This window comes from Falco naumanni, chromosome 12 (assembly GCF_017639655.2).
Source record: "Falco naumanni isolate bFalNau1 chromosome 12, bFalNau1.pat, whole genome shotgun sequence".
Lineage (NCBI taxonomy): Eukaryota > Metazoa > Chordata > Aves > Falconiformes > Falconidae > Falco > Falco naumanni.
In genome coordinates this window covers 1,673,445-1,691,758 of record NC_054065.1, presented here as the reverse complement: position 1 = coordinate 1,691,758, position 18,314 = coordinate 1,673,445, and the positions used below count along the sequence as shown (strand labels likewise).

General features: G+C 43.5%; 1 protein-coding gene across 4 annotated transcripts; it reads right to left on the bottom strand.

The window, feature by feature from the left end:
• Positions 1–96: 96 nt before the first annotated feature.
• On the bottom strand, positions 97–18,052 carry NPHP1 (nephrocystin 1). 4 transcript variants are annotated; one of them, XM_040611767.1, is made up of 20 exons: positions 17,958–18,052; positions 17,805–17,869; positions 17,199–17,259; positions 16,586–16,722; positions 15,945–16,140; positions 15,534–15,635; positions 14,615–14,706; positions 14,135–14,177; positions 13,476–13,560; positions 12,746–12,840; positions 11,969–12,097; positions 10,746–10,820; positions 9,885–9,995; positions 8,067–8,149; positions 6,714–6,790; positions 5,762–5,861; positions 5,248–5,360; positions 2,765–2,838; positions 2,273–2,317; positions 97–530 (listed from the first exon to the last, which is right to left on the bottom strand). In XM_040611767.1, exons 1-20 carry the CDS (start codon positions 18,024–18,026, stop codon positions 252–254), a joined length of 2,031 nt encoding a protein of 676 aa, XP_040467701.1. In that variant the 5' UTR covers positions 18,027–18,052; the 3' UTR covers positions 97–251. The 4 variants fall into 4 exon arrangements, with proteins under 4 accessions (XP_040467701.1, XP_040467703.1, XP_040467702.1 ...); XM_040611769.1 differs by having other exon boundaries at positions 97–461; positions 17,958–18,047; XM_040611768.1 differs by having other exon boundaries at positions 5,762–5,858; positions 17,958–18,047.
• Between the last annotated feature and the right edge of the window lie 262 nt (positions 18,053–18,314).

The window sequence follows — 18,314 nt, the reverse complement described above, 5'->3', positions numbered from 1 at the left end:
CTCGACGTGGCTATAACAGTTCGTGCACCGAGTAACAGACAACATAGCCTTGTCTAAGACTGCAAAGCCAAACATTTAAAACACAATTTCCATTAGTTAAACCGATAAAAAAATTTTAGTGTCTCAAAACGTTTTTATATGTGTTAAAATATTCTTTACAATTCAGACAGTACGCAGTTTCACTCTGCTGAGAATTCGTTTACATTGTTACCCTATTTGTATAGAGCCTGAATTGTTCTTCTGTAATCCATTCAGACTCCAGGATTGTTTTCCCTCACTTCTCTTAAGAAATCATAAGTCAGCTCTGAGATATCAAAGGCTTTGTGAGTGTTTTCTGATGACAGCAGGTAGTGAAGTGCACCATTATTCTCTTGGCTCTTTTTCAGAAAGTCAGCAATCACTCTCCAGCGAGATGCTTCAGACTCTTCCTCAGCCCACTTGTGGTCGGGGAGGAGAGTGGACTGGAGGAGAGGGAAGACAGAGTTGTGGTACACCAGGACAAACAGCGATTTCAGAAATTCTCCATCTCTCTGCAGAGAAGAGGATTTGAAAGTACTTCAGTTCAAATACATGGCGTTGCCAAGCACTCCTCCAGAAGTATCGTGCACAGGGGGGGAAAAGATCAAAGAAGAAAACATTCAGCTAACCCCCGGTTCCCAGGATTACAACGGGAAAAGATCTGACCTTCCTAAATAAGCGTCGGCTGGCCAGCCGGGCCTTGGACTCACCACCGCGGAGTACACTACATAACCCACAGATCAACAAATCCGCTCTCCAGCCAACTTACTTTTCCAAACGACAAAGAGCAGCGATACGCAGCCAAACCCTGCTGGGTGCCATGAAACAGCCACTGAGAGCCCTTTGTTCCCGGGGGTTTTGTATTTCTTCCCAAGAACACCGGCATGCGACGACTGTTCCCCAAGCCTCTGCACGCACAGAGACTGCCAGGGTAGTGCCACATCCTCCCCGCCTTGGAAGCCCGAACTCCACTTGTTTCTCTACTGCCCCAGGCAGAGTTGGAATGATCCCACACTCCTCGCAGCACGTGGCTCCTGGCGGGAGGCAAGGCCACACCGTACGTACTGTTATTTCCAGCTTTCATAGGACGTTTTGTGCATGGCAAGAATTACGCCCTCCCCTGTAAAGACCTAGTTTGAAAAACTCAGACTAAGCAGCAGCCCGGTCAGCGATCAAACACTGAAAGATCCCAACGCTGTAACTAGACAAGATCCACGCGCCTCATTTCCCACACGCACACTAGAAAAAACCCTTCATGCAAGGAGGGCAGATGCAACACGCTGCCTCCTGGAAAACCTGATCACCAAGACTCTTCCAGAAATGTGAGCGCTATGAGTGGCACTGAACGCCTCAGCAGCAGATTTAGCAGCTAAGCTAACAAGTCACACAGCCGTGCAAGAAGGAGTAAGAATTCACCAGGCAGCAATCCTACCACGGGAGTGGCACATGACAGATCAGGTAAAACTGGATGGTTCTGGGATACCAAGGAGTTACTAATTCTTTGAGTAGATCGGCTTTCGTTTTGGATAAATGACCCTGAAAAAGCAATTCTGACTCAACAGCATTTTGTTTTGTTTGCACAAACGAGGAGATCCTCTCGCCTCTCTACTCAGTAGCACGCACAGTGAATGAGATGCCCTGCTGCTGCTCCCAAGAAATGAAGTGCCTTGGATCAAGAGCCAGTGCCTTTCCCGTTCCGTTACCTACAGCTTCTCTTTGTCCAGAGAACAGGCGGTAGGACCAAGGTAGGGTAAGCCTGGTGACATGGGCAATTCTGTTCCTAGCTGTCTACACACCAAAACTGGGTGGAGGTTACATCTGTCTGAGGTAGGGAGACTTGCAGAATTCAGAGGTCTTTTTCAGGCAGACTGATGGAGGTCTGGAGCTCAGAGGCTGGAGGAGGAGAGATTATTCTGTGAACATACACGGCCCCTGTTGTATCAGTGGAAAGTTTTTACCAGTCAAGTACTGGAAGCACCTCGTGCAAGGGAGCCACGCTTCGGGTATGAACCTGCCACAGGTTCCCCGCTAACAACCATACACAAACGCAGAGACAAAGGGTTACAAGTTAACTTCATACTCCTCCTAGCTTACTGGTATAAATATGGGTAAAGAAACGTTAAGAACTGCATTTAGCATATCTACATTTTCTAAATAAATGTACAGCGAGAGTTAACTAGCAATAACACTGACAGAAAGCTTCTTGTTCAACTTAGATTGAATGTATGCCAAATAAAAAACTCTGATTTTTTACCTTCTCGGATCTCTTCAACGTTCTTTCTCTATCTGCCCAAGCGCTCTAAAATGAAGTGAAATGTCAAATCAGACTGGGATGGTGGAGATCTAAAGCAATTCCATTTTTAGCTGCAAAAATCTCTCCTGCAGTCCCACAGCTCCTGCCACAGTCCCACTTCCCTCGCACTCCCCACTCCTCCCTGGCACTAACCCACCCGAGCACGCTCCTGCTGTGGCTGCATGGCTAGCGGCACTCAAACTAGCCAGTTCGTGTCTCTGCATCCCTTCGGAACGTACTCGAGCCTTCTCTTGCAGTTTTGCAGGCGCTAAGACACAAGAGCTGTATGTACTTGAAACAGTTAAATGGAAAACCAAACAGCAGAAAAGTTATCTTTTCATGCCATTAAGAAAAAAAAAAAAAAAAAAAAAACCAAACCCAAACTCAAATTCTGCAAACTATCTGGAAATCCTGACACAACAGATGCAATTGAACGCTGCATAGATAACATACCCGAAGTGCATCCATCAGGTCTGGCTGATCCACGAGTTGAGGGAAAGTTGCTAAAATAGGACTACAGATTACATCTGAAACAGAAAACACACACGCTCAAAGGCTAAGGAAGAAACAGGATGGTTTTCAGGGCATCAACACATCAAGCTGTTCAGCACATCCCCTCCCCTCAGGTAATTTCAAAGGGAAAATTAGCTGCAATGGTACTCCGGAGCAGCAGGGAAGGCAGAAGAGCTCTCTATCAACTGCATTCTCTGACTGCAGCAAACTGAATGGCTGAGAGACAGTTACCCTGACAGCGACAGACAAAACACAACTGCTGGGTTTTTAGGAGAAGCCAGCAAGCAGGAGACCTGCCTGGCTTCACATACAGGTAGACTGAGGTGGTTTTCCTCCTTTTTGCACCTGTCTTTTTAATAAACGTCTGAAATTGTGCTGCTTGGTTTGGATGTTACGAGGAAACACGCTTTCATTCTACCTTAATCTGGCTCACGTTGTGTGCGGTCTTAAGGCAGCTGGGTAACAGGTGACAGAGTAAACGTACCAAACGGGGCACATCCCCAAAGCGCCTAGGCCTCCCGCCTGCCCCCCGCCTCAGCTGCTGGGGCCAGCGCTCTTGGTGCAGCCGAACAGGCTGGTGTGTCAGAACTGTGGGGGCAGGGCAGCAATGCCTCGCTGGGACCGCAGGAACCAGCGCTCGCTCCTAGGAAGGGCAGCACGCCTTGACCCCAGCGGCGCGGTGGTCCCGTCGTTATTTTAGTTAGTGAGATTGTGGATAAGACTACAAGAGCGCTACAAGTGACACACAATGGAATTCTGGTTGTCTTGTGATTTTACACTTGTCTCTTTATGTGCGAGTTGATGGAAAGTTTAGTAAACATTAATAATTTACCGATAATAAAACATGGAAGCAAGCCAGAACCGATTGCTTTTGTGGAATATAACCGGCATTTTAAGCTACCTGTTAGCTGGTTTTGAAATAAGAAAAATCTCCCGTTATGCTAGTAAAAAGCAGAAACTGGCTAACAGAACAACTTCTGAAACCCTGGGGGAAAGCCTTTAAATCATTTCAAATGAGGCCTGAATCCAAATGGATGCAATTTATCTCCAGGAGAGGTCATTAGCCTTATCTATTGTCCTACATTATAAAGATCAAATCAAGTAAGGGTGACAGTTCCTAACTGGCCTTTAAAAACTAGGCAGTTTCATTTCTCTGTGGTCGGTTTATTAAATAAAGCATCAATTTCTAGAAGGGTCTGCCTTCCAGATACCGAAGTCCATATACGCAGAATGTGTATTAAAGCTCAAGAAAATCAGGAAGGAAGTTAAAGTTCTGAGCACCTCTGAAAGACAAACCTGTAATTCAGGTGCCTAAGTATGGCTAAAGAATGTAAGTTAAAAATGCTCGTAAGTGCACATGCAAATTTATTTGCCATAGGAACAGACAATGCATAATTCAGTCTGGAGAAGAAAAGGGAGAAAACACAAGAAAGCAACTTTGCAGTACCAATATATATTGTATTGGTGTACAAATTCACCTGTAGTACAGTTAAGAAATGTAATTTTTCCATATTTCAAATTGATATTAAAATGGAGGAGACTATAAACTATTACAGTTCTGTTGAAGGCTGTTGAAAGAAAGATGTGGAAGGACTAAGACAGTTACAAAATCAGAGCAAGATACTGAGTTCTAAAACCAGAACTCTTCCAGAGTTCTGTCTCTTCCTGCTGCATTAGTCAATAAGTAAATAACGAAAAAAAAAAAAAAAAAGAGGATTACTTAGCCTCAATGACAGAAACATCTGCCTAATCTCTTCTGTAACTCAGAGAGCATGCAGACACTAGAAATTAATGAGTAAACCTGTATGCATGCCTAATTTCTCATCCTATGGGTGGTGAAAAGGAAACATTTATCTTCCAAATAATCCTTTACCTTTATTGGCTTTCCATTTATTTGTATTTATTTAGAAATAACTCTACCTACCTGCACAGGCTTTTTTAAAATGGGAATTTCACTGAAAGCCCTTCATTCCTACTGTGTGGAAAACAAAACTATTCCGGTGGGGTTTGCATTCTGCTACGTGATGTCAAACAGGGTAAGGCATCAGATGCGGGCTGAAGTATTACTAGTTTGAAATGCAAACACACCGAGCGGTGGTACTCACAGCAAGAGGCTGTTCCCTTTTGTCTACAGGGACAACAGCTTTCTGTTTGTCCCCACAACACCTGCAGAGTGAAAATTAAACACACTGAAATCCTCTACACAGGCAGCATGACTTCCTCACCTTGTGAGATGGTCGGACAATGGCAGCACTACCAAGGAACAAAATTCTACACACCCTGCAGCTGGGAGAGTTGCTCCTGCAGCCGCCTGCTTTCTCTTACAAAAGGGAGACTCTGGAGAGAGTAACTCTCTTTATGAACCTGATCTTTCTCCAACACACTCTCCATACGGAGTAATTCTCCGCAACGGCAATTCTTACCTGCGCTTTGTATGCTTATTCTGTCTTTCAGGAGGGCATCACCAAGCATTTGTCGATAAAATATCAAGAGATGGATGTAGCACATACTGCCAAGTAACGTTTCTGGAAGCAAACTATTGGGAAAATAAAGAACACGCGGTTGAGATTTTTATTGAAAACTGCTCCTATGAAACATTCAGTAAAACCTGCGGGTAATGACAGCTTCACAGATATTATTCATTAGCTCATACTGTCATCTCCACGAACCCATCACAACTTTTGAAGGCATACATTGATACAGCATACCTGGATACAGACTCCTGCCGTCGCAGTTCTTAATCTTACCTAAAGACTTTGTTTTCAACAAAATAGCTCTGAGCATCAAACAGAGATCAAGTATGATAAGCCGGGAACACGACCCTCTGTTTTTTCCATGGCCAGTGCTCCAGGGAAGGGGAATACTTTAGATCTCTGGGACCATTCGAGGCTATGTGAAATACTCTTCCAGTTTACGGCAGCACACACGAATACTTACTTCAGGATGGCTTTTGACTGCACGCTTAGTGACCTCAGTTTCACTAGAAGCACAGGCTGTTTCCTGAGTGCCATAAACTGATGAAAAACCCCACTGCCTGCTGAAGAAAGAAATACTCACTATGAAATCAATCATTTGGAAAGAACATTAGGAATTGTATTACAAGAATGGGCATTTAAATTTGGCACGAGATGTTTTACTAAAACTGTAATGGTTTAAGGATAGTCTAAAAACCAGGAGGAACTGCACGTCTGAAGATTCATCAGCTCTATCAACATTTGGTTGAACATAAGCTATTGCCTCTCTGTAGTATGGTGGAGTCATGATATGCCCGGAGTAACGCAGAGGTAAGCGTCCAAATGGTAAAGGCCTCCCGTTGCTCGCAGCATGTGTCACTGGCAAACAGGTATTTTTACAGCTTCTGGAGGAAAGCCATGGCCACCCTTATTTAAAACACAAGTGGTCTATCATCTGAACCAACGCTTGGGGAAGCTTTATTCAAGCCCACAGGGAAGACCCAGTACAGATGTTCTGTAGCATATTTATGCACACGTGGATCTTACGCGCAAGTGATACGGGACTTGAACAGGCTGGCTTGGGAACTCTTTAGACCAGTGTAACTGCTGAGCCTTGTACCATCCGTCAGCCCACAGCCACGAACTGTTAAGTGCAGTTAAGGAAATAACTGAATCCATTTCTCAGAACTAACCTTCAACCTGCAAATGCTGGATATTACAGAAACATCAGCACTGGCAGATGGTTCCGAATCCCACCAGCCAGTTCTCTTGTGCAAAATAAGAACACACAAAACTGTGTTTCAGGAGGGCATCAAAACAAAACCAAACCAGGCTGTGGTGACTGCGTGCTAACGGGAGATAACGAGAGCAGGTTGTAAAATCGGTGTAACATTTGTGATACCGTTCTAGTTTTATAATGTTTAGGAGAAACACACCTCTTCTTGATATCGATGGGTCAACCTCAATGCCTCTCTCGTAGGGAGTACCACCGTTTAATAGCAGCTCATGCATCCTGTGAAAGAAAAGCAACACAGTGAAAATAAAAAGATAAAAGGATACGCAACAACAGCACAACCGTTTTCTGAGGAAGCAAGCTGCCTGCTATTTCAAATAAAAAACTGACACGGTGCTTGATGTTATGACTAGTATTTTATGTGAAATGACTACGCCTAATTAAGTAGCCAAATCTCAAATGATAGATTCGTATTATATCAGGAAAGTAGTTCATTATTTTAAAAGAAATTAGCAACATTGATTTTTTTCCACATGACCCCAGTATTTTTCTTATATGAAATTTAGCAGTTGTTTCACTAAAATGTTTTTTTTTTAAGGAGTCATTGCTTACATAGTACATTCTAGAAATGGAAAATTTAAAACATTGAAGAATAAGCTAATCTCAGCTCTGTCAAGAGTAAGTCACTGTTGCAGGAAGCATGGCATTTCACTCTGTAGACACCAAATTTAATTAATGAAACAGAAAAATAACATTAGAGATTACATTTAGAAGAGATTTAGAGACTTATAGAGCAGTAGAGGTCTCCCGTGGGTATTTTTTTTTGCCCTGTAATCCAAGTATATTCAGAATACACATACATATCTATATATATTTGGTAAAAACCAAAGTATCACAAGTCTTATCTACACTGAATAATTCTGTAAATTAATAAAAAGCTTTCCTACATTTAATAAAATAGAAATACTTAATTTCATTATTATTTAATGATAGTTGGACCCATGAACTAATCATAAAATCAACTGCAAAACATAAGCTTATTCACACTCTCCGAGTGAGGTAAGAGATAAATTCACAATTCTTAGCTGCTTAGTCTTGGAAACCAATCTCCTAATTTTTACATGTGAAATGGATATAAAGTGCACGTCAGGAAGAGCCGGAATCAAAAAGGACGCTGCCACCTTCAGTTTGGGTAATGATTCTATTTTATATAAACAGAACATTAAAAAACTCCCTATTAACTCAGGCTTTTCCATAGTTTTAACATTCCTGAATAATATTTTTCAACACACACTAACTTGCAACATTTCAAACCTGAATGTTGGGCACAGGGAGCACTTTTCCCACACAAACTTGGTAGAACGTACACCGGGTGTGGAAGCAGGACTGGCATTCTCACTGAAAGACCCAGTACAACCTGCGCTTTAGTCTGGGTTACACCTGCCCCTCTTGGTGTGTAAGTATGAAATATGAACTCCTGGCCTAAAATATATGCATATAAATACATATGTTAATTCACAGAGAGAAAGAGAGAAGGAAAACATAGTAAATGTACTTGGAAGGAACAGGCATTCCATCAGAAGTAAAAAGTTTCAGAAATGCCCAGCCACAGCTTAGCTCTCCTCTTTCACCTGTTGACTAGAAAAAAAGAGAAACGTCAATAATTTGAGCAGGTAAACCAGAATGAGTAACTGAACCACAAACAATTGTTTAGGATAATCACACAAAAATTGTAAAAATGGTAAAAGCCCCAGATTAGCGGTAAGCAAACACTGTGTCACATTCACAGGTGTTTGAAGATGTTTACCAAACAGCACACACAGTTATGCTGAAGGTGATCATCTATGAACATATTTAAGACATGAGGATTTATAAAGCCAAGAGACACACATTTAAGTTTGACACAAGGGAAACCCAAGTATATCAGGCTCCTGAAAGAGAAGAAATGCACAGATACAAAATGTAAAAGCACCCAAAGCTGCACTGATGCTCTAAAGAGTGCAGGACAGAAAAAAGGACAGGAAGAAGTTTGTCCAGAGGATTTACCCATCTGATTCCAGAGTCATCAGTTTCCAAGCCAGAGACCCTGCGCATCAGAAGGTTTTATTTGCAGTACCAGAGACAGTGCCCGGGAATGGGAGCTGATCCTGTGTGCCAGCCCATCCGCCTCCAGACCCCAAAAGCACCAGTAACAGCAGGTAGGAACTTGTAAACACTTCAGCTTTCATTTAAACTTACTCCATAAACAGAAGCAGACAACTTCGCCTAACCTTGACTACTCAGATTAGCGTGAGGAGGGCAATTTTGTCCCATTAGGGCTCTGAACCACTGCCCACCAACACGCTGTTCATCACTGCAACTGTCACAGCCCAGCTCCCTACAGATGTACGCTCTGCTCAGCCCCCTGAGCAACAGTTCTCCAACCCCACCACGCTCCCGGCAGGTCTCTCCTCCCCACCACCACAGGCACTACACTCTCGCACACTAAGTTCACACCCGTGTTAGTGAAAGATAAAATACAGCAACAGTACCCTTTGCAACTTCTCTAGCTCCATCTTTTCAGGATTCTGCTGCCCACCATTTAACACCCTGCTTACTAGCTGTTCTGGGTTACCCTGCTTTTCATCTTTCACCCATGATTTACTTGACTGCCAAGATTCAACTGAGGAAGATCGTGACCATAACGAAAATGTAAGTGTTCGGAAAGAGGCAGCGAGACTCAAGTCAGTCTTGTTGATAAAATAGCTGAGACCTTCCAGAGCAGTGGCCTGTTCTGAAAAGCCACTGTATCCTCCAAATAACACTGTTTCTTATGCTCCTGGATGCAACTGCCTTCTACTACGGTAGTTCTTATGGGCTTTACCATCTATCGTGTTACTACCCATTGTAATTCTCAGAAGCATATCCTAGATGGATAGGAAATACCTGTATCAATTCCAGCTACAAACCAGAGTCCATACTATTTAAACAGTTAAAATTTTAGTTTCCAAACTATATAGCACAGTAGTCTGAAACAAATCACAAAGATAGAAAAACAATGTAAGGAGTGAAGAGGGAATTGGTCCTTTGCGATCACGTTACATGAGATCTTTAACAAACAGAAGTTGTTTCATTGTAAAGGTACATTCATGTCCACCAGTCAGGAAGTCTTTTATTCTCTAAACAGTTCCAAAATCCAGCATCGTTCTCCTCCCTCCCAGAAGCCAAAAGGCAGACAATCTTTTAGTAAGCCAAGAAATGTTCAGCTAAATTTCCATTTGGATCTCACAGTTTGCTGCTGGGATCCTACAGCTTAACATCAAATACTGGAACAGCTGGTCCACTTTATAAATCTGTGCTTGGAACAATTTATACTGCAACTTTACCCACTTACATGGCGAAGATAAGTGATGCCAAGTTCAAATAATATACCAATGTCTGAAGACAGAGAGCTGGACCTGACAAAACAGTCGCCATCAAGCAAGCTGGGTAAAATGCCCGTTACCTAAAACAGGGAGAGGGGTGGGGGAGGGAAAAAAAAAAAAGAAAAGTGAATGTACCTATTAAAAAAAAACAACTCTAATTTTTAAAGGCCATCAAACAAATCACTCATTCATGTAGGATCTCAGGCTCAATCCCATTGCATATAAAACAAGATCAGGGTAGAGAACCAATTTCAGTTGAAACCTTGCTCCCCTTACTCTTTATCTTGCCATACAACACAACTATGCTACCAAGGTACTTCCGTGTGCGCTAACAAGCCATTAAAGAACTTTAGATGTCAAAAAGCACTTAATTCCTTACAAGAACACAGCAACGACTGGGGTAAGATGACAACATTACTGCTGTGAGCGTGGCCCTGCATGGCACCTGAAACATGGGGCCAAGCATGTGCTCTTTTTAAAATGAAATCAAAGCAAAAGCTCACATGCACAGTGGCTAGTCTCTTCCCTTCTCCACATACACCGCGTAGCGTCCGCCTGATGCTGATTCAAAGTTAACCAGTGTCACCGGCTGCCTCACCAGTCCCTTCTGCTACTTTTCCTTCCCCCCAGCTCTTTTCTCCAAAGTGTTTTTGCTAAAACACTCAGTTTAGTTTGAATTCACGCACTTCAGCATGTCTTTTCTGCATATTCATTTTGGTTGCAGTACATTTTATTTCTAACACAAATACCAGAAGTAATGGATGTCAGTAAATAAGCGGCTGTAAACAGACAGTTACTTGGCTATGTCACCTCCTGAGCAAGATACCTACCCTCGGAGAAAAGGTCCACGTTTGAGGATTTTTAGGTTGCCACGTAGCTCTCACTGTGTGAATGTTACTCAGCACCTGAAGCATGACAGCGGTGAAAAAAGCTACGGCAAGTGTTTCTGGAAAGCTATGCTTTAAGCTTTAAGAACATGCAGTACCATCCCTGATTAATCCAACACTGCACACAACAAATGAAATTACACTTTCTCTTCAATTTTATCAGATGGCTTCAGTTTAGAGGACTAGCAGAAGTTTTCCCTGAAGCCACAGAGCACTTTCCAGCCATTCTTGCTTCATATACACCAGTAACAGTCCCCTCGCCCGCAACAGCATTCAGCGCAGCTGAACGAAAACTGCCAGATCGTCAGCGCTAGACCCTGTTATGGAAAAGATGCGCTACATGTACACACAAAGGAACACAGAGGATCAACAGCAAGTGGAGGAATCTTGGTATGACCCTGACAACAGCTACTCCCAGGCCCATCACAGGAGATCAGCCCAGAACACACTCATCTCCACAAACCTAAAGGCGCTAAGAGGCACAATGGCAGGTGGGGGAACTGAAATTATGGACTCGGAGAAATGGAGCTTCCACCCCAGCCCCTCCCAGGGCTGCCCAGGACAGCTGTCAGCCCCAGGGCCTGGGTGTGAGCCCTGTTGTGACAAGTCAACCGGAGCAGCTTGCTGGATCACCTTACAGACTGAAAGGGGTCACTGCTTAGGGGTACAAGGTGCTGGCAGGCAGGGGAAAGGCATTTTGGGACTGCACATGACTTACTACAGGCATGTTCAGGGGAGAAACCAAAGGCAGAAAAAGGGAGGGATCAAGGTGCTTTGTGGAGTAACAAGGGTGGGAAAACAGAGGGATAAGTATGCATGTCTGGCCATGCCCAGCACAGCACCTGATCAGTGCAGTCTGCCCTGTTTCCTCATTAAACTGCATTTATAACTCTTTTTCTGGGTGAATGAGCTCTCTATTCCAAATGCATGTGTGTGTGTACATCTAGGTGCCATCAACTAGCCAGACCACAGGTTACTGGGGGCCCACACGACTGCAAGTGAGACACTGAGGGCACAGAGTTAAGTGGCTGGGAGGCAGATTTTGTGTGTGTGTCTCTCTCTGAGCGAGGAGCTGAAGGAGTTGGCTACCAGAGGAATCAGAGCGTGAAAGATCCTGAAAAGATCCACACCTCATCCAGACTTTTTTTGATAGCCAAACAACTTACCCGATTGCCATCAAATAGACAGAGCCGAACATGTCTACTGAGAACTTGTATACTGAGTCCCGGGAGAGGAATCATTTTACAGCTACATAAAGTTACAATCAGGGATACTCTAGTTGGTCTAGGATAAATCTGAAATACAAACAGAAGGAGGATTAAATCTACAAGGTCTTCCTACACGTGGTAACATTTTGTGTTTATTTCCTGAGATGACCAAGCGTAATGTTCACTCGACCAGATTCCTCTAACCTCAAAGCTTGTGTAGTATTAGCAGCAGCACCAAAATTTCTTCATAAGCCTTTAGCTCTCTTCTAAGGAGATTGCTACAGACATTTTAGCATGACAGACAGAAGGTCCTATCAAAGTTTGAGAAGAAAGAAATATTCTAAAAATGGGCAAATGAAGGCATAAACACTAGCCAAAATGAAAGACAAATTAACTCCGTGATTTCACGGTGCCTAGCAGAAGTTTATGGTATAAAGATTCAGACTAGTCACCCATGCAGATCTGTTTCACCCCAGACAGGGAAGGAACCCACAGATGTAAGACGAAACATGATTCTTAAAAAAATACCCAACATGATGACTTGTACTGATTTTTTGCCTATTAGAGAGTAGCATGTGATAACATCTACCGCCTAAGGAGTCTGGACTGACATAGAAATCTATCCTCTGTTCCACAGCAGTATCCACCCACCAATATTGCAGCATTTCGCATCTAGAGATCCTGACATTTCTCTCAAGCCAAAAGTATCAGAGCTTTCTTACCAGTAATACTCACAGTATTTTTTTCAGAGTTCCACACCAAGTCTTTGAAAGCCACCTGTGATGGAGTAAGCTCAGGCTGCAAAAAGTAGCTTGCTCGAAACTGATTGCCTACAACAAAAATAATTTTAAAACTTTATTTTTCTTTTTTTTTTTTTTTTTATGATCTTTATTGCCACAACACCCAAAATTCAGATGTCCATTTGAATATTTGACTGGTCCAAACAAAACCATGGAGATATCTTCTACAAGCACCCTTCAAAAAGGGTACTTTTACTATTCATAAGCATTCTGCAGCATTTCATTCCACAAGCACAGTAATTTAATTAACAGAAACAACTATTGATTTGAAACAGTTTTAAACAAAAAGATAGGAAATGTGTAATATATTTAAAGAGATTCCAAAAGACCTTTGAGACAAAGGGAAGATTAAAAAAAAAAAAAAAGCATCCTTTTTTGCAACACCCACAGGAAGTATCTCGCAAAGAAGAAAATCTTTAAAATCATTAGGAAATTTGTCATTGCCACCATGGCCAGGATTTCACGCAGAAAAATCAAAACTTAACTGAAAAAGGAAAAAAAAAAGCCTTTTATACATCATTTGATAGGTCAAATATAGCCTGTACAGATTACCCAACTATAATTAAGCAATACTGATTTTAGTCCAGTAGGCTAGTAAACAGGATAAGGAACTCACCACAGACACTCGAGAAATCTGCACTGCAATTATTGTGAGAAAACCTTACCTTTCTCTAAGAGCTGGAAAAGTGTGGATCGGCGGAATCCTGCAGGAACTGCTCCTGTGGCTGCCAGTACCTCTACTGTGTCATTCTATTAAAAAAATGACAAGGGGGGCGAGGGCCAGGGGAGATGGGGGGGAGAGAGAGACAAAGAAAAAGTATGTTAGTATTCCTGCTACTTAACATGTAATTCTATCCTAATTTAGAAGTCTCACACAACAAGTATCAGAGATCCAGGGCATCAGCCACCTCTCCTCACCTGAAGCTACTTTCACCCACCCTCAGGAGCTTTTACTCTGTTTCCTGTATGAACCCAGCCAGACCCAATTTGTTAAACTCCCCCTCCATTTCCAAGCTGCAGCAGAGCAGTCAGTTACAGAACAAAATCACACCCAGCACAGAACTGGTAAAGCCCTACTGTGGCAAAACAACAAAAGACATCTCATTTGCATCTTCATTTGGACACATAGGCTGGGCTGCAGCCCATTTCTAAAGTATGGGAGAACATTCCTATAGTATTCCTTGCTATATAAAAAAAAAAAAAAAAAGTCATTTAAAACCAATGGCCTGCAATGTGAGAAACAGCACTTGGTAAAAGGCAAACCTTGTCTACAAAATAATTAACATGACGGTAAATGAAGCTGCTATGTAAGAGATACGCCTACCTCCGTGACAGCTCTTCTTACAGCACTCCAGTGAGAATCTGTTCTGGAAGAAAAATAATTATTTTTTATAATATATCATCCTCATGTGGACAAAAATTTGAACACTAAATATTGATTAGTTTTTAAATAGCAGCAGCTTAATAACCGTATCTATCTGAGAAACTACTAACAACGTATTTCTAGTCACCAAGACTAACTGCTAGACTGTCTCATGACCCAGTCATTCTTTGATTTTGAGGGGAAAAAAGGCAGACCAAAGCAAAACTCCCCAACAAACCCGCTCAAGTAAAAATGTGCCTGCAGACTGAAAAAAAAAAAAAAAAAAAAAAAAAAGCAAGTGCACTCCTGTACTGAAAAGAAAAATTTAAACAAGCAAATACCCTTGTGAGGTATTCTCACTGTCAGAAATGTAAGAAAACTGCCTGATTGAAGGAGGAAGAGTCATTTTATACTTACTTGCTTTCACATCACTCCATTTACCTTTTTTTAATTTCAGTTCCACTTGCTGTTTCATCCACCACTTCTATGTGTTCTTCACTTTGCGCTTGGCTTTCACCACCTTCACTATGGACCTGTAAATCAGATTCAAAATGGCAAAGGGCTCGATTTCTTCACAGTTCTGTTTTTAAAAATGCTTTCTCCAACCATAGCACATCTCAATAGTTCAGAAGAGGAGATTTTTCTGTCTGTATTACTCCATAGCACTGTAACTGCAGAATACTGCCCTTAGCTCCGCAGCTACAGCAAGGGGTTGGGAGTATTAATACAAGTAAGCAAGAGAATGCATTTGCAAAGGGATTTTTAAAGAGAAATACATCAGCACCATGAAGTAAAAAGCTAGCTACTCAGCATGTTCTTTAGTTGCATTGCAAAAAGCTTTGTTCCATCTGATCACTCAATCCCAGCTGTGCACCCACACTTCAGTGTCCACCACCACTGGATATATACATGCGTAAGTACATAAACTAACATGTGTAAGCAACTCTAAAAAAGAAAATAAAGTTACAAAGCTTTAAAATCAATTTTTAGAAGGTTCTTCCGCGTCAAATTACAAAATACTCCAACATTCACGAGGATTCACATTTCATATAAATTATGAAAAGCCCGAATTAGTCCACAGCAGCTTGGAAGCTTTAGAGCTGATCTTTAGTGAAAAAGATTATGACCTTCATATTCAAGAAACTTCTCTGCATTTATATGTCGCATCTTCACAAGGCACAAAAATACTGCTTTTGCTAGCTATCTCCATAGATGTATACAGGCATAGTATTATTTCCAAACAACTGGCAAAACACTACTGTGTGTCCCCACGTAAGCATTATGATCAATCTTACGCAGACACATTATCATTAATAGATATAAAATAACAGAGGTGAGACTAGAACAAGACAAGACTGACCGCAAGATAGGTTCTAGGAACGAGGCCTCTCTCCCCTTTCGAGTTTTCGGCTACCCACCAGCCATCTGCCTTCTTGTCATGTATAAGCAGGACTTCCCCTTTCTTTGCCATTAGAAAGAGAGACAGAGAAAAGACAACCAAGTATTTCAAAAGGGCTCCAGGCACAATTAAACAAACAAAAGCTTATTTTTCCCTACAACAGAGATCACAAGACTACCATGACAGACCCTGCCACTACAGAAGGTGGCAAAAGGATACTGGACTCCACTAAGCCAACTGTACACCAGGAAAAGCCATTTCTCCTGAATCCCACAAGGAACTGGCTGAATCCCGAAGAACAGGATTTAATTACAGTTATTGCTTAATACAGAATGATCTGCAGTAAAAAAACTTTTACAGAGACATAGTTACCATAAATGTGAGATCTCCTTCCTGCTGTGCATTAAAGTTCCCAACTGCAATACATTCTTTAACATTCGGATCATCCAACAATTTATCCTCATCGGCTTCTTCACTGTCTTCCTCCTCACTACTTTCCTCATCTTCACTCTCCTCCTCTTCTTCATTCTCATCTTCTGCTTGAGGATCTTTCTGATGTTCCTGATCCCTAAACAAAATAAATCAAACTTTTAAAATTATTATTTTAACAAATTTTCCCGAAATTTCTGTAAAGCCTTGCAATATGGGCTTCTCTGCAAAGATGTTATCCAGATACAGAATTGTCATTCCTGTGTTTTACTCTCTGTCCTGATCTGAAAAAAATCCAAAATTCCAATGGTGTTTCCTTCCTGAGCCTACAGGCCACACTGCATCCTCTCCTCTCAACCGCCACATTGTATTTCAGCCATTAACCAACACCCTCTGAAAACTCCAGTGAGTCCTTAACGACTGCATCAAGAAAACAAGCCCGTAAGAGCTGGCTCAGGAGCACTTTTTTTTTAACTATGTGTTAAGACAATAAAGGGGATGGATTAAAAATTTTTCAGGGTCCTTTCCAACCGTACATCTACAAATCTACAAAAGTACAGACTGTATTTGTTTAAGCTACTTACACCACGTAACTCGTAGTCACATTATCTTGATCCAAGACAAGAACAAGTTTCTGCAGCTGCTGAGAAAGTTTTAGCAATAGCTTTTCTTCTTCTTCTTTCCTCTGACTGTAATTCCCCACAGGTGCAGGCTCATCAGCCTGAGAAAGAAGAACACAACAAATTGCTCAAAGAATCAAAGTTTAAGTAAAACAGTTAAAGTTCCCCTAGAAAGTTAGTTTTCCAGACATGGCTTACAAACTCGCACCTTCCTGGGCCACTGTCACTCCCTGTTTAGTGAGACCTTTCTTGCCCTTGCATTCTGCCAAGATAAAATTTCAAGCTAAATTTCAAATCTGCATTTCCTGCTTCCAATGCAATGCATTGGGTTGATAAACATTATTTTATAACATATTGGGTTGATAAAGATTTTAAGCACGGAACTTGTACACCATAAAGCATTAAAAATGTGCTTTAAATAATATACATGGATCTCAGAGATCCCAGTTGGGGATTGTGCAGGGCTAGGCACTGCTCTTGACATGAGAAATCTAAAATCGAAGGAGGCTGGTATTCTCTAAATACTCTTGGTGACGTATTTTGGAGAAAACCATTAACAAATTGTCTCCATACTTACTTTTTTCAAAGCATAAAGAGCATTTGTATTCTCATCCACCAGTTTCTTCAGCTGCATACATCTGCATTGAAAGACAGAGGGTGTTTTCTTAAAATTCAGAATGTGTGACCCAAGTCACGCGTGCTTACTGAAACGTGTCAATATAGATGCTCCGAACTTTGCCTGCCTGCATGCACACAGCCTGACAAATACCAATGTGCACCCAAATGGCAACTTAGCTGACTGATACCTGTGATGGGCAAATACCCACTTAAAACTTCCTCAGCCCTTCGGGACTGGGAAGCAGCTGGCCTGTGGCTTCTGGAAAACAGACAAGCGAGAAGGGGCAGGGAAGAGATCTGTACGATTAGGAGAAAAACGGAAAGGCGCCCAGGGAACCATCTGCTCCTTCTGCTGCTGCAAAGGTGACGGGGAAGCGGCGAATCTGGCCGGGGCTTTGCTCAGAGCCACCAGGAGCTGGTTCTTCCCACAACACAGAGTTAAGCTGTGCGACTCCTGGCCACGGAGCGCTTCTAAAGAGAGAGGGGAAGGCCGGGGGCAGGGGCTGGGACCAAGGCCGGGCCCCCGCAGTTCCGGCGGGAGGGGACCCCTGCGGCGCCGCCTCACCTCTGCCGAAGGGCCTCCCGCCGCCCGGGGGCCGGGGCTGCGCTCTCCGCCCGCAGCGCCTGCACCTGCAACACAGAACGGGCACCGGCAGCCGCCGGCTCAGCTCGGCCCGACCCAGCGCCCCGGGCCCCGCCGGGCCGCCCGCCGCGGTACCTGCGCCTGCAGCTCCCGGCTCCGCCGCTGCACCCGCTGCAGCGGGCCCCGGTCCCGCCGCCCCGACATAGCCCCTAAGCACCGCGCGCGGCGGCGCTGCGAGATGTCGTCACTTCCGGCGCGCGCGGCACGCCCGGAGCCGCAGGCGCCGCCGCCCGCCCGAGGGGGAGCCGGGGGCTGCGCGGCCTCCGCCCCCAGGCATCGCCCAGCCCTGGCCGGGCCGGGCACGGCCTGGCCGCGCTCGGCACCGCCCGGCCGCCAGCGGCACCCGCCGCGCCCTGCTGTAGGCCGCGGGTAGGAGCCAGCGGGGCCTCACCGCGCCCTGGCCCGCCGGCCAGGCCCTCCCCTGGGCAGCCC